Raw genomic sequence first — 13839 nt, 5'->3', positions numbered from 1 at the left:
GGACTGGTTTAAATTGGAATCTTACTGAGATTTCTTTTTCTCAAAATTAGAAATTTGGAGGCTGGGCGCGGTGGCTCAGCTGTAATCCCAGCCCTTTGGGAGGCTGAGGTGGGTGGATCACAAGGTCAGGAGATAGAGACCATCCTGGCTAACACGGTGAAACCCTGTCTCTAATAAAAATACAAAAAATTAGCTGGGCGTGGTGGCAGGCACCTGTAATCTCAGCTACTCAGGAGACTGAGGCAGGAGAATCACTTGTACCCAGAAGGCAGAGGTTGCAGTGAGCTGATATTGTGCCACTGGACTCCAGCCCGGGCGACACAGTGAGACTCCATCTCAAAAAAAAAAAAAAAGAAATCTGGAGACCAGATTTTTCTACAGACTTCATTTTTAGATCACTTACCAGTAGTGATGATGATTTCCCCATGTATTCCAGGACTTGTGCATTACACATGATGAACATTCCTCCTATCTCTCTAACGTGCTGGTTTACTCCTTTCTAGACCATGCCTTGGGATACCCTAACTTCACAATCACAAGCTTCAGAATTGGGAATAAATCACCTAACAGAACCAGACCACACTTTCCATCTTGATAATAAGTGCCACACCCCAACATGGGGTGCTTCAGGAACTCTTTGAGCTTAAAAGTGTTAGATTATATTCTCCTGAATGCAGTCCATATTTTGCCAATTATATAAACTCAAAGTTTATCTGTATTGAGAGCTTATACATACATGGCTGTCCCTAGATCTAAATAATTTAAATGTGAAAATAATTACCAACAGATCAAAAATTAAACCAGACATATTGAAGATTTATACTTTAATTTTTAAATAATCACACAGGAACCAAAAACACTATTTCTAACTTTTTTCTTTCAGTTCTGGTAAGAGACTGAATCCAGATTTAGATTATAGCTCAGATTAATTTTTAACTCAACAATGTTTATTAGAAGGCAACTTTTAATTTTTTTTCAAGGGAACAACAGAACCACAAGCATTAGCAAAAGATGTATTATCTTTGAAGTTTTGAATGTTTGAACCAGATTTGGATCATATTGATGATGGTCCCTTGTGATAAGCTTGTTTCTTTTGGATAATCTTCAACCTAAAATTACTAATTACTGAAAAATCAGATTAATGTATTGTTTTCATAATAATACAGCAAGGTAAAAGTCTGTGTGGAATATATGGAGTGTCACTTGTGTACCATGTAATAATGAATATTTAGAAACAGATTCAACACTGAAACACTTAAAGCAAATTTCAGGGGCTAACTCCACATATTACATATACCAGGAAGCACTGGTCAGATTCATTTTAAGTAGTCATAAATAATTTCAAACGTTTATTAAAACACATAAATATTAATAGAAAGTCTGGAATTGTGATAATGTTCCCAATTCATTTTTATAATCCAGAATATCGCCTCCTTCCTTCCTTCCAAAAGAAAGGCAAAATCTAACAAAATAGAAAAAAGTATTTAGGCAAATAAAGTAGCAACCTAGTTAATTTTTTCTCTCCAACAGTATTTTAGGGCTTTCTTATTTTACATGAGACGATGCTGGAGTAGAAGGACACAGAACACTTTTTTACACACATTTAACTTTTTTACTTTATCAAAGTAGAAATTACCATTTTGTTTTTGGCATTTTTAAGCACTCCAAAATGTTTACCAATGTACCCCTCCTTTTCAGACAGGATTTGGGATAAATGGACTTTGGCACATATCTAACTCTAGTAACAATATTTTACATATGTACACTTATTCCATATATATTCCTTAGTTATTTGATAGCATTTTCCACAGTGGAGTCATAAATTCTGTTCATTAGGTTCATTTACAATGAACTACCAGTTAATCTTAGAAAATTTTAGTTTCACAACTTCTGTTAAATTATATTAACAATGTTTCTTTTTTGGAGGTAACTGTTGAATTCTGTACTCAAAATTACACATTTGTTTAAATAAATATCCACACAAATTCTCATTTACATCAAGTAGCTGGTTTATATTTAGATTATCTCAAGTAGGGGGGAACAACCATGTGTAGGAATTCATAGAAAAATAAACAATCAGCTGAAGAGGTCTAAGAAAATGCTGACTTTTAAAATTTCACTTATTTTCCTTGAAGTTTTCTACCCTTCCCATCGATGATAAACCAAGATCATGTAATGGAAAATTTCAAACCAGGGCTAAATTCTAAAGTAAAGCTTCAATTCAAGCCCTTCCCCCAAGAGAATTAATTTTCCTGATTTCTCTTTCTCTCACATCTAAGGAGAACATTTTAGGCAGTTAAATTTCAGAACTTCAAGGTTTCATCAGGGTCACCTTTATGTACCTGTCTTTAGGGAACCACAATTCTACCTATCGTACATTTCCTAGAGGAAGTACTTATCACCAAAGGGCTAGGCAAGGCCACATACATGTCCCTTAATTAGGAGTACAGAGCTAAAAATCTGGTGTCTGATTATTAAATGTGCACAATATTTGGGTGTAATCGGCATTTTAAAAATTCAGTAATGCCCATTACAAATAACTTATCTGGACAGACTCAATAATAAAAATAACTGGTTAAAATAAAAAGAACCACCTGTTTAATAACATATAAATATCTTGTTAAGAATGAATCAGTGTGACCTGGGAGAGTTTAGAAATTCTTGAGTTAGTTACAACAACATAGTGATAGGTTTTTCAAGGTACTTTCTAAACTCAGCAAGCCACTGGGCTCCAACTGCTCCATCCACCACCCGGTGATCACAACTGAGTGTAACAGACATCATGCTAGCCACATCAAACCTAGAAAAAGATAAAGACATTTTAGATATTCTGAAAGAAAATACTGCATTTCAGCCAGTAACCACCCAAATGCTCACTCCTACCCTATAATCCCAACCAGGTAATACTTCCTATCTACTCTTCCAGTCTCCTATACCTTTAGCTCAAATTTATAGCTTGAAGAAACAGACCAGATACCTGGAGTATGGGTGGGCAATGGGCCAAATCCTGTCCTCTGCCTGTTTTTATTAGGTAAAGATTTACTGCAATTCATTTGTCTTGTTTATGCCTCCCTTCATACTACAATGGCAGATTATTTGCAACAGCAGCCATATGTCCCAGAAAGCCTAAAATACTTACTATACAACTAAAAAAAAGCATGCTGACTCCTCACCTAGAATAAATAAGGCTTTCCACCTCAAATAGGACTAACTGCATTTAGTAAAGTTGCTGCCTTGAAGAATTTCATATTTTTTATATATATATAATTTTATTTGAAGATACAATATAGCATGCCAATAACTATATATAAAACTGAGACTCTGGCCAGGCACACTGGCTCATTCCTGTAATCCCAGCACTTTGGAAGGCTGAGGTAAACAGATCATTTGAGGTCAGGATCAAGACCAGCCTGGCCTACATGGTGAAACAACATGTCTACTAAAAATACAAAAATTAGCCAACTGTGGTAGTACACGCCTGTAATTCCAGCTATAGCTACTTGGGAGGCTGAGGCAGGAGAATTATTTGAACCTGGGAGGCGGAGATTGCAGTGAGCCGAGATGGCACCACTGCACTTCCGCCTGGGTGACAGGGTGAGTGAGACTCCGTCTCAAACAAACAAACAAAAAAAAACACTGATACTCAAAAACAGGTATGGTTGACCCTCCATATATCCATGGGTTCCGAATCCATAGATTCAACCAACCATGGATCAAAATATCCAGAAAGTAAACAATTCCACAAATTTCCAGTAAGCACAACTTGAATTTGCTGCACACCGGGCACTACACTGGATCCATGTGAATGAAGTGCTGTTTAGGTATTGTATTATTATAAGTCAAGAATAAAGTATACAGAATAATGTGTGTAGGTTATATGCAAATATTACATCATATCATATCAGGGACTTGAGCATTGTGGATTACGATATTTGAGGGGGTTCCTGGAGCCAATCCCCTGAGGATACCACAGGACAAGTGTACAGTGTAATAAAAATTAGCTTACGACTTCCCCTCCATTTTGGCACTTACCCTTTTTCATTATCTGCAGGGACCAGTTTATCCTCTGAAGCACCAATTGCCAAAATACATGCTTGAGGTGGGTTAATAATAGCAGAGAAATTCTTAATTCCAAACATTCCTAAATTGGAGATCGTAAAAGTGCCACCCTAGAGGAAAAAAAAATAAAAATAAATTATATTGTTTGTCAACATAAATCAGAAAACTTGACAAATGTTCTGTGAAAAGACCTTAAGCTAAAAAGGTGCAAGGTCTTAAGAAAGGCCTGAATGGAATACACATTACTGAAGATATACAACCATTACAATATGAACAAAAATGTCAGCTGGAAAATGTCTTATTTTCAAACAATGTCTTCTTTTGGATATATGATTGAATTTTACTTTATTTTCAGAACGGTGTGTCAATAAGAGTTACGTGGCAGGCCAGGCACAGTGGCTCACACCTGTAATCCCAGCACTTCGAGAGGGTGAGGCGGGTGGATCATTTGAGGTCAGGAGTTTGAAACCAGCCTGGCCAACATGGTGAAACCCCGACTCTACTAAAAACATACACACACACACACACAAAATTAGTCAGGTGCAGTGGTGCATGCCTGTAATACCAGCTACTCAGGAGGCAGAGGTAGGAGAATTGCTTGAACCTGGGAGGCGGAGGTTGCAGTGAGCCAAGATTGCACCATTGCACTCCAACCTGGGTGACAAGAGTGAGACTCTGTTTCAAAAAAGAATTACGCTGGGCGTGGTGGCTCATGCCTGTAATCCCAGCACTTTGGGAGGCTGAGGCAGGCGGATCACAAGGTCAGGAGATCAAGACCATCCTGGCCAACATGGTGAAAACCAGTCTCTACTAAAAATACAAAAAACTAGCCGGGCGTGGTGGCGGGTGCCTGTAGTCCCAGCTACTTGGGAGGCTGAGGCAGGAGAATGGCGTAACCCAGGAGGTGGAGCTTGCAGTGAGCCGAGATCATGCCACTGCACTCCAGCCTGGGTGACAGAGAGAGACTCTGTCTCAAAAAAAAAAAAAAAAAAAAAAAATTACGTGACAGAATCAAAAGGTGAGAAATGCAATAAATGCATTATGCAAACCTTAAAAATAACATAATTAGAAAGCAATAATTAATACCCTACCTGGAATTCATGTGGCTGTAGTTTACCCTCTCTTGCTTTGGCTGCTAAAGAAACAACATCATTAGCAATGGTTTCCACTCCTTTTATATGTGCATTAAACACAATAGGTGTGATGAGTCCTGCAGGAGTACTGACCGCAACACTGACATCAACAACATGATTTCTGTTTAAAAAGAAAAATAAATATAATAAAAAACTGTTTATTAAGAGCCTATGTGCCAGGTTAAGCAAGAATATTTATATTTACTTCAAAAATTTTTTGAACCAATGTGTGTTATTGTTCAGCCAAAGACAAAAATTAAGATGTCTATCCTAATTTTTACATTTTGCTGTGCCCTCTCCTTGACTTGTAGTTATTAAAAATCAAAGAGAGGTCCGGGAACGGTGGCTCATGCCTGTAATCCCAACACTTTGGGAGGCTGAGGTGGGCGGATCACTTGAAGTCAGTAGTTTGAGACCAGCCTGGCCAACATGGCGAAACTCTGTCTCTACCAAAAATACAAAAGTTAGCTGGGCATGGTGGTGCCAGCTGTAGTGCCAGCTACTCAGGAGGCTGAGGCAGGAGAACCACTTGAACCTGGGAGGTGGAGGTTGCTGTGAGCTGAGATCACACCACTGCACTCCAGCCTGGGCAGCAGAGCGAGACTCCATCCCCCAATGCTGCCCCTGCCCCTGACCCCACCGCCTGCCAAGAAAAAAAAAAAAAAAGAAGAATGAGAAATGTGTCAGCAGCAGTAGGTTGGTTTCACACATATCGTCTAACATCCCCTGCCGTCTGCCTTGACCAACACATGAATGCAGCTGAAAGAAAACCCCACCAATCAGAACTCCTTGGATTTTGAGTGGAAGTACATTGGCTGCAGTTGAGTCTCTGCAAGTAGTTTGAGCAGATGAAAGGAAGAGTGAAGGGAAAGAACTGCATTGTAGCAAGAAATAGGAGTGCTCAGGATACATGGGTGGTGGTACCTCAGAAGAACGTAAAAGTAAGGGTTCCCAATCTTTTTTTTTTTTTTTACACAATATCAGATCTTCTGTTATCAAGGAGTCCCAATCTTTTCTACAGAAGGTGTCCCTATGCATCTGGATCTTATCTCAGAATACCTTTTTAACACTGAAAATACTCAAATTACTAGAAAAAAGAGAGAAACTATACTGAAATTCAGTTATCAAACGGTTCAAAAGCAAAATTATGACAAATGTGCTTCTGTATTCACTCAATAATAAGATCTTGTTGCAGGTCTAATAATGGCTATCATTTTGAAGCAGGGATGAACAAAATAACATTTTGAGATATATACAACTACAATGTGATATGAAAATAACTGATTTTTATTGGTCACCAGACACAAGTACTGTTAACATTTGATCTGTTCTCTACATTTATAAAAGGAAGAAATGCTAAATGTTAGTAGAAAAAAAAAAAAGGTGATTCCCACCCCCCCCCCCCCGCTTCCCCCACCCCAAATGAAGTTCACAAGCTCATGGATTCATGGATTTTATCCGTGGTCTCCTTGGGGTCTGCGTAAGGGCCCCTGCTAGTGTTCTGCAATCGAGAAAAAGTTAAGACTTCAAACAAAGGCACAGCTCTGCCTCCAAAGAACTCCAGCTCTTTCTAGGCACAAGCTCCAAAAAGATCAGTGGGTACCAAATCCCCCAATTTGCCTAAGTTGGCTAGAGCAGGATTTTGTCACTTGCAAACAAACACAGGAACCTGCTCTAATAAAAATACCGTGTATGACTCATTAATTACCACAGAACTCTAGCCAAAGTATCACACAGCAAATACTGCTTTCTTGAATAAATTATTACAATGTTGCTTGTTCAATCATCTTCCCTTTGAGACAGTAAGGACAGTATTCCCTATATTGTTCACCACTGAATCCAGTAAACAGTACATGTTAAATAAATGTTGAATGGGTGTATGAACAAGTAAATGAATGGTGTTTGGTTAGAATTAACAGACAACCTCAATTTCTTCATCTAAGTATAGAAATATCTTGATATTCCAGGTTCAGTTCCAGACCACCAAAATAATATTGCAATAAAGCGAGTCACATGAATTTTCTGATCTCCTAGTACATACAAAAGTTATGCTTAACACTACACTGTTGTCTACTAAGAGTGCAATAGCATTGTGACTAACAAAAAACCAATGTATACACCTTAATTTAAAAATACTTTATTGCTAAAATATGCTAAAAATCACCTGAACTTTTAGTGAATTGTAATTTTTTTGCTGGTAGATCTTGCCTTGATGTTGATGGCTGCCGACTGATGAGGGATATCAATTATCTTAGCTGTATCTTCTGAATAATTTGCTGCTTCACCCTGTACTTTTATGTTATTATGGCCTCCTTTCCTTCAACCTCATGAGCCAACCTCTGCTAGCCTCAAACTTCTGTTACGCGGCTTCCTCACCTCTATCAGCCTTCAAAGAATTGAAGAGAGTTAGGGCCTTGCTCTGAATTAAGCTTTGGCTTAAGGGAATGCTGTACCTGGTTTAATCTTTTATCTAGACCACTCAAAACTTTCTCCGTATCAGCAACAAGGCTGTTTCACTTTCTTATCATTCGTGTGTTCACCAGGATAGTACTTTTCATTTCTTTCAAGAGCTTTTTCTTTGTATTCACAAGTTGGCTGTTTGGCACAAGAGGCCTAGCTTTCAACCGATCTTGGCTTTTGACATGCCTTACTCATTGAGCTTAATCATTTCTAGCTTTTGATTTAAAGTAAGAGACGTGAAAGTCTTCCTTTCACTGAAACACTCAAAGGCCATTGTAGAGTTACTAATTGGCCTGATTTCAGTTTTATTGTGTCTCATGGAATAGGGAGGCCCAAGGAGAGGGAGAGAGACAGAGGAACAGCTGGTTGATAATTCTATCAATTCTATCAACCAGTCAGAACACATGCAAAATTTATCAATGAAGTTTGCCATCTTATATGGGCATGGTTCATGGGGCATCGAAACAATTACAATGGTAACATCAAAGATCCTTGATCACAGGTCACCATAACAGATATAATAATAAAGTTTGAAATACTCTAGGAATTGCCAAAATGTGACACAGAGACAGGAAGTGAGCACATGCTGTTGGAAAAATGGTGCCATCAACTTGCTTGACAGAGGATTGCCAAAAGCCTTCAATTTATAAAAAAGCACAATAAATCAAAGTGCAATAAAGCGAGATACTCTCACAAGTAGATGGTTCTCACTTCACACCCACACGGTAACAAATATTGATGAGGACATAGAGAAACTGGAACACTTATCCACTATTGGTGGGAAGGTAAAATGGTGCAACCACTTTGAAAAATAATGTAGAAGTTTCTCTAAAAATTAAACATAATTTTACCCTATGACTCAGGTATTCCACTCCTAGGAATCTACTGAAGAGAAATAAAAATATATGTCCACACAAATAACTGTATGTAAATACTCATAGTAGCATCATTCATAATAGCAAAAAACTGGAAAACATGTTAACTGGTGAATGATAAAGAGGTATATTGATACAATTAAACACTATACAGCAATAAAAAAGAATAAACTACAGATACATGCTACAACATGGATGAGTCTCAAAAACATTTCGTTAAGTGAAAGAAAGTAGATGCAAAAGACCACATATTTTATGACTCCATTTCTATAAAAGGTCTAGAAAATACAAATCTATAGACTCAAGCACTATAACAAATTGCCCAGGGGCTGAAGGTGAAAATAAGAATTTACTATAAATGAGCATGAGTGATCTTTTGGGGGTGATGAAAATTTCTAAAATTAGATTGTGGTAAACACTGCGTAATTCTGCACCTTTAACAAAAATCAAGAAATTGTACACTTAGAGCAGGTACATTTTATGATACGTAAAATGGCAAATTAAATGTTAAAAAGTGTCTACATGTGGCCAGGCACGGTGGCTCATGCTGTAATCCCAGCACTTTGGGAGGCCAAGGCAGGCAGATCACAAAGTCAAGAGATTGAGACCATTCTGGCCAACATGGTGAAACCCCATCTCTACTAAAAATACAAAAATTAGCTGGGTGTGGTGGCATGTGCCTGTAGTCCCAGCTACTCGGGAGGCTGAGGCAGGAGAATCGCCTGAACCCGGGAGGCGGAGGTTGCAATGAGCGGAGATAGCACCATTGCACTCCAGCCTGGCAACAGAGCGAGACTCCACCTCAAAAAAAAAAAAAAAAAAAAAAGTGTCTATATGCTGGCACAGAGGAGAATTAAAGGAATATTTAAAAAAAATTCCTGCCTCTTATCTAGATTTTAAGTATCCTGTATTTATATTTAAGGAATATAAATTCCTTGAATGTTTGCTGCTGTGACGATCATCACGGTGGCCATAGCACGGAAAAGGAATGCATCTAAAAGCAAGGAACAGGAAAGCCCAAACAGCATCCTAGAAGGAGAGAACTGAAAGGTATGTTCAGTAACAGTGGCTAACTCAGAATGGCACAAGAAGAGGGGTTTAGAGAGGAGCAATAGTTGAATATAGGCCTTGGCCGGGCGCGGTGGCTCACGCCTGTAATCCCAGCACTTTGGGAGGCCAAGGCAGGCAGATCACAATGTCAGGAGAGCGAGACCATCCTGGCTAACATGGTGAAACCCCATCTCTACTAAAAATACAAAAAAATTAGCCGGGCGTGGTGGTGCACACCTGTAGTCCCAGCTACTCGGGAGGCTGAGGCAGGAGAACGGCATGAACCCACGAGGCGGAGGTTGCAGTGAGCCGAGATTGCACCACTGCACTCCAGCCTGGGCGACAGAGCAAGACTCCATCTCAAAAAAAAAAAAAAAAAAAAAAAAAAAAAAATAGGCCTTGACTGAATTACGGAAGACTGTCAATGCCTTAAGCAAGCCATTTCTGCCAGGCTCCAGAAAACTCTCCACGAGTCAGTAGTATGAATAATGCTGAAAACAGGAAGACTAAAGTCTGTTTAGTGGGATGAATGGTGGCCCTCCAAAAGATAAGTCTTTGTCCTAATCCCTGGAACCTATCAATGTGACCTTATTTGGAAAAAGGTCTCTGAAGGTATAATTAGGATCCTGAGATAAGATCATCCTATATTATCTGAGTGGCCCTAAATCCAATGCCAACTGTCCTCTTAAGAGAAGAGAAAATACAGACACAGAGGAGAAGGCCATGTAAAGATGGAAGAAGAGACTGGAGTTATGCAATCACAAACCACTAAATGCCTAGAGCCACCAGAACTGGAAAAGGCAAGGAAGGATTCTTCTCTATAGTCTTTGGAGGGAACGCATTGCCCCTGCTGAAACCCTGATTTCAGACTTGTTTCCCGAACTGTGAGAGAATAAATTTGTTTTAATCCATCAACTTTGTGGTCATTAATAATGGCAGCCCTGGAAAACTATACAGTTTATAAAGAATATTAGATGTCCAGATGTTCTCCAAATGAAGAATGACCAAGAAAAAGTTAGAACAAAGAGTTTACCCAATAGGTTTGATCAGATTGAGAAATGGTTTAATGGTTTCTGAATCTCCTCTCCTCGCTTGTGGAGTTTCAGAAAGAATTCACATATACGTAGAAAACTAGCCTTCCCTAAAGCAATTATTAAAATCAATTAGGTTAGCATTCATGGTATCATACATGTCTTAGTCATACACAATCACTGTCACAGGCATTCAAATATTAACACTGGACACACACATACTCTAAAAAAATTAACCAAATATAGGTTTATATTTATTTATTATTATTATTATTTGAAACGCAGTCTTGCTCTGTTGCTCAGGCTGGAGTGCAGTGGCGCGTGCAATCCCAGCTCACTGCAACCTCCGCCTCCCAGGTTCAAGCAATTCTCCTGCCTCAGCCTCCTGATTAGCTGGGACTACAGGCGCGCACCACCATACCTAGCTATTTTTTTTTTTTGTATTTTTAGCAGAGACAGGGTTTCACCATTTTGGCCAGGCTGATCTCAAACGCTTGACCTCAGGCGATCCACCTGCCTTGGCCTCCCAAAGTGCTGGGATTACAGGTGTGAGCCACCATACCTGGCCCCAAATATAGATTTAATCCAAATTTGTGCTACAATCAATTTGGGAAGATGGTGTTATGTGTGTGTATGTAGGAAGGGCATAACAAACCTGCCTTTTTTTTCTCTCTAGTCCCAAGACTGGAGCTAAAGCTAAATATTAATGTTCTTTAACGGGGAGTCAGTCAATAAAGTAAAATAAATGAAAAACTCATAAAAGGCAACAGAAAAATGTTATTTGGAAATCTGCAGGTAAATAAATACCAGAAGAAACAATAGTTTAAAAGCTGTGTTTAAGGGCTGGGCGTGGTAGCTCACACCTGTGATCCCAGCACTTTGGGAGGCCAAGGTGGGCGGCTCACAAGGTCAGGAGTTCAAGACCAGTCTGGCCAATATGGTGAAACCCCATATCTACTAAAACTACAAAAAAATTACCTGGGAGTGGTGGCGCATGCCTGTAATCCCAGCTACTCAGGAGGCTGAGGTAGGAAAATTGCTTGAACTCGGGAGGCGGAGGTTGCGTGAGCCAAGATCACGCCACTGCACTCTAGCCTAGGCGACAGAGAGACACTCTGTCACAAAAACAAAACACAAAAAACAAAAAAAACCAAACAGTTGTGTTTGCCTCCTGGGAACTGACCTCAGATTAAGGGTTAGAACAAGTCACTCTAAGCCATGGAGCAGTATTCTAACCTAAATTTAATATTTATTAGAAAAATATTTTTTTGAGACAGAGTTTTGCTCTTATCACCCAGGCTGGACTGCAATGCCACAATCTCAGCTCACTGCAACCTCCACCTCCTGGGTTCAAGCAATTCTCCTGCCTCAGCTTCCCAAGTAGCTGAGATTACAGGCATGCACCACCACGCCCAGCTAGTTTTTGTATTTTTAGTAGAGATGGGGTTTCACCATGTTGGCCAGGCTGGTCTCGGACTCCTGACCTCAAGTGATCCACCTGCCTCGGCCTCTCAAAGTGCTGAGATTACAGGTGTGAGCCCGGCCCTAAAATATTAATAAATATTAGTAAGTGTGGTATAATATATACTTGGTCTTTGTCCCCATGTTGCCAGTTCCTGTCATAGAGCCCCTAGAACCGGAATTTCCTGAGTGATAGGAGTATGTTTTGTTATTTATAATGAGCCCTTATATAATAAGCTCCATGACGGATACTTAGGGTGGGATCCCTAAGTAACCTCGGGATGGGGCCAGTCACTGGAAGGGTCAAAATGACTAGAGGATTAGAGAGTTGGAACTTTTAGCTCTACCCACTGACCTAAGGGAAAGGGGAGGGAGATGTAGGCTGGAGATCCTGGAGATCAAACTCTACAAAGACTTTTTTCTTCCTTTCCTTTTTCTCCCCAGCCCCCTCTATTAAGACCCTTCAACAAGATTTAATGAGCTTCCAGTTGCTGAACTGTGGAAGTGCTGGAAGGGTGGTATGCCCAGAAAGGACATGGAAGCTCTGCACCACCCCACCTCAAACCTCGCCCTAGCCATCTCTTCATCTGGTGTTCATCCATATCCTTTGTAATATCCTTTATAATAAACATAAAGTGTTTCCCCAAGTTCTGTGAATTGTCCTAGCAAGTTAATCAAACCCAAGGAAGAGGTCACAGCAACAAGTTTGTAGCCAGTCAGTTACAAGTATGAGTGGCCTACACTTTTGACTGGCATCTGAAGTGAGGGCAGTCTTGTAGGACTGAGCCCTCAATCTTTGGGATCTAACACTATCTACAGGTAGACAGCACCAGAATTGAATTGAATTGCATTAGAGGAAATCACTGCAGAATTAATTGTTTGGTTGGTGTGTGGGGAAATCCTCCCCACCCCTGCCTCTACTCATCTGGTCACAGAAGCGGTGCTGTGACTGTGTGACAGCAAAGTACAAAGGAAAAAAGTTTGTTTTTTTCCTTTCAGAATAAGAATAACATAGAAGCATCTACACAGCAAGAAACGAATAGGCTTAGGAGTCAGAATCTTGGTTCTAATCACAGTCCTAACACTAATTTATTAACTCAGGGCAAGTTACTTAACTCACGGAGTCTGTTTCTTCATTTAGAAATGGAAGTGAAAGCACTTAAATCATAAGATAGTCATGAGAATTGAATGAGATAAAACAGACACACTGAGTACCACACTACTCTATACCATTGTATTATTAACAATTACTGTTCTAATTTTGCCCGTAAAGTTCAGGAGAATGAAACTCATCTGTTTAACCCTGCTTTGTGACAGTCGTTATCAACTTAATTACACATATTTGTTCACTAATCTCCCTTTGCTGAACTCATACAAAGAATCTATAGCCTTTACTAGCTAAATCCAGCAATATCGCAGGCTGGACACAGTGGCTCACACCTGAAATCCCAGAACTTTGGGAGGCCGAGGCTGTAGAATTGCTTGAGCCCAAGAGTTCAAGACCAGCCTGGACAACAGAGCAAGACCCTATCTCTTTAAAAAATAAATCAACAACAACAACAACAAAAAAAACAAAAACAAGGTTGAAAATTGGAGCCAGTAAGAAAAAAAAGTAAAAAGCAGTAACTCATAAACATTTTTGTGTTGTTTTCAAGTTGTTTGACCTATGTAAGTCATCTGCCTCTCTGTATTCCATTTCTCCTTATCCCCTCAACTCCACTCACACATTAAATAATACAAGAAAACTACCGATGGATATATATCTTCCCC

At 39.5% G+C, this 13839-nt stretch overlaps 2 protein-coding genes across 4 annotated transcripts in view; one reads left to right on the top strand and one right to left on the bottom strand.

The window, feature by feature from the left end:
- Nucleotides 1-13839, top strand: part of PIH1D2 (PIH1 domain containing 2) — a 22891-nt gene extending 9052 nt beyond the window's left edge. Inside the window, exon 6 of the mRNA XM_034933674.3 lies at nt 12514-13839. Within this exon, the coding sequence (XP_034789565.1) occupies nt 12514-12546 (33 nt within the window). The 3' untranslated portion in view covers nt 12547-13839. The remainder of the gene's footprint in view (nt 1-12513) is intronic.
- Nucleotides 1992-13839, bottom strand: part of DLAT (dihydrolipoamide S-acetyltransferase) — a 43776-nt gene continuing 31928 nt past the window's right edge. For all 3 annotated transcript variants that reach the window (XM_003805442.8, XM_034933661.3, XM_034933662.4), the window contains exons 12-14: nt 5151-5313; nt 4033-4169; nt 1992-2800 (exon numbers count right to left, since the gene is read on the bottom strand). In XM_003805442.8, the coding sequence (XP_003805490.2) occupies nt 2671-2800; nt 4033-4169; nt 5151-5313 (430 nt within the window). In that variant the 3' untranslated portion in view covers nt 1992-2670. The remainder of the gene's footprint in view (nt 2801-4032; nt 4170-5150; nt 5314-13839) is intronic.

This window comes from Pan paniscus, chromosome 9 (genome assembly GCF_029289425.2).
Source record: "Pan paniscus chromosome 9, NHGRI_mPanPan1-v2.0_pri, whole genome shotgun sequence".
Taxonomy (NCBI): Eukaryota; Metazoa; Chordata; class Mammalia; order Primates; family Hominidae; genus Pan; species Pan paniscus.
Note: the sequence above shows the minus strand (reverse complement) of the source record. Positions and strands in the feature narration are given on the sequence as shown.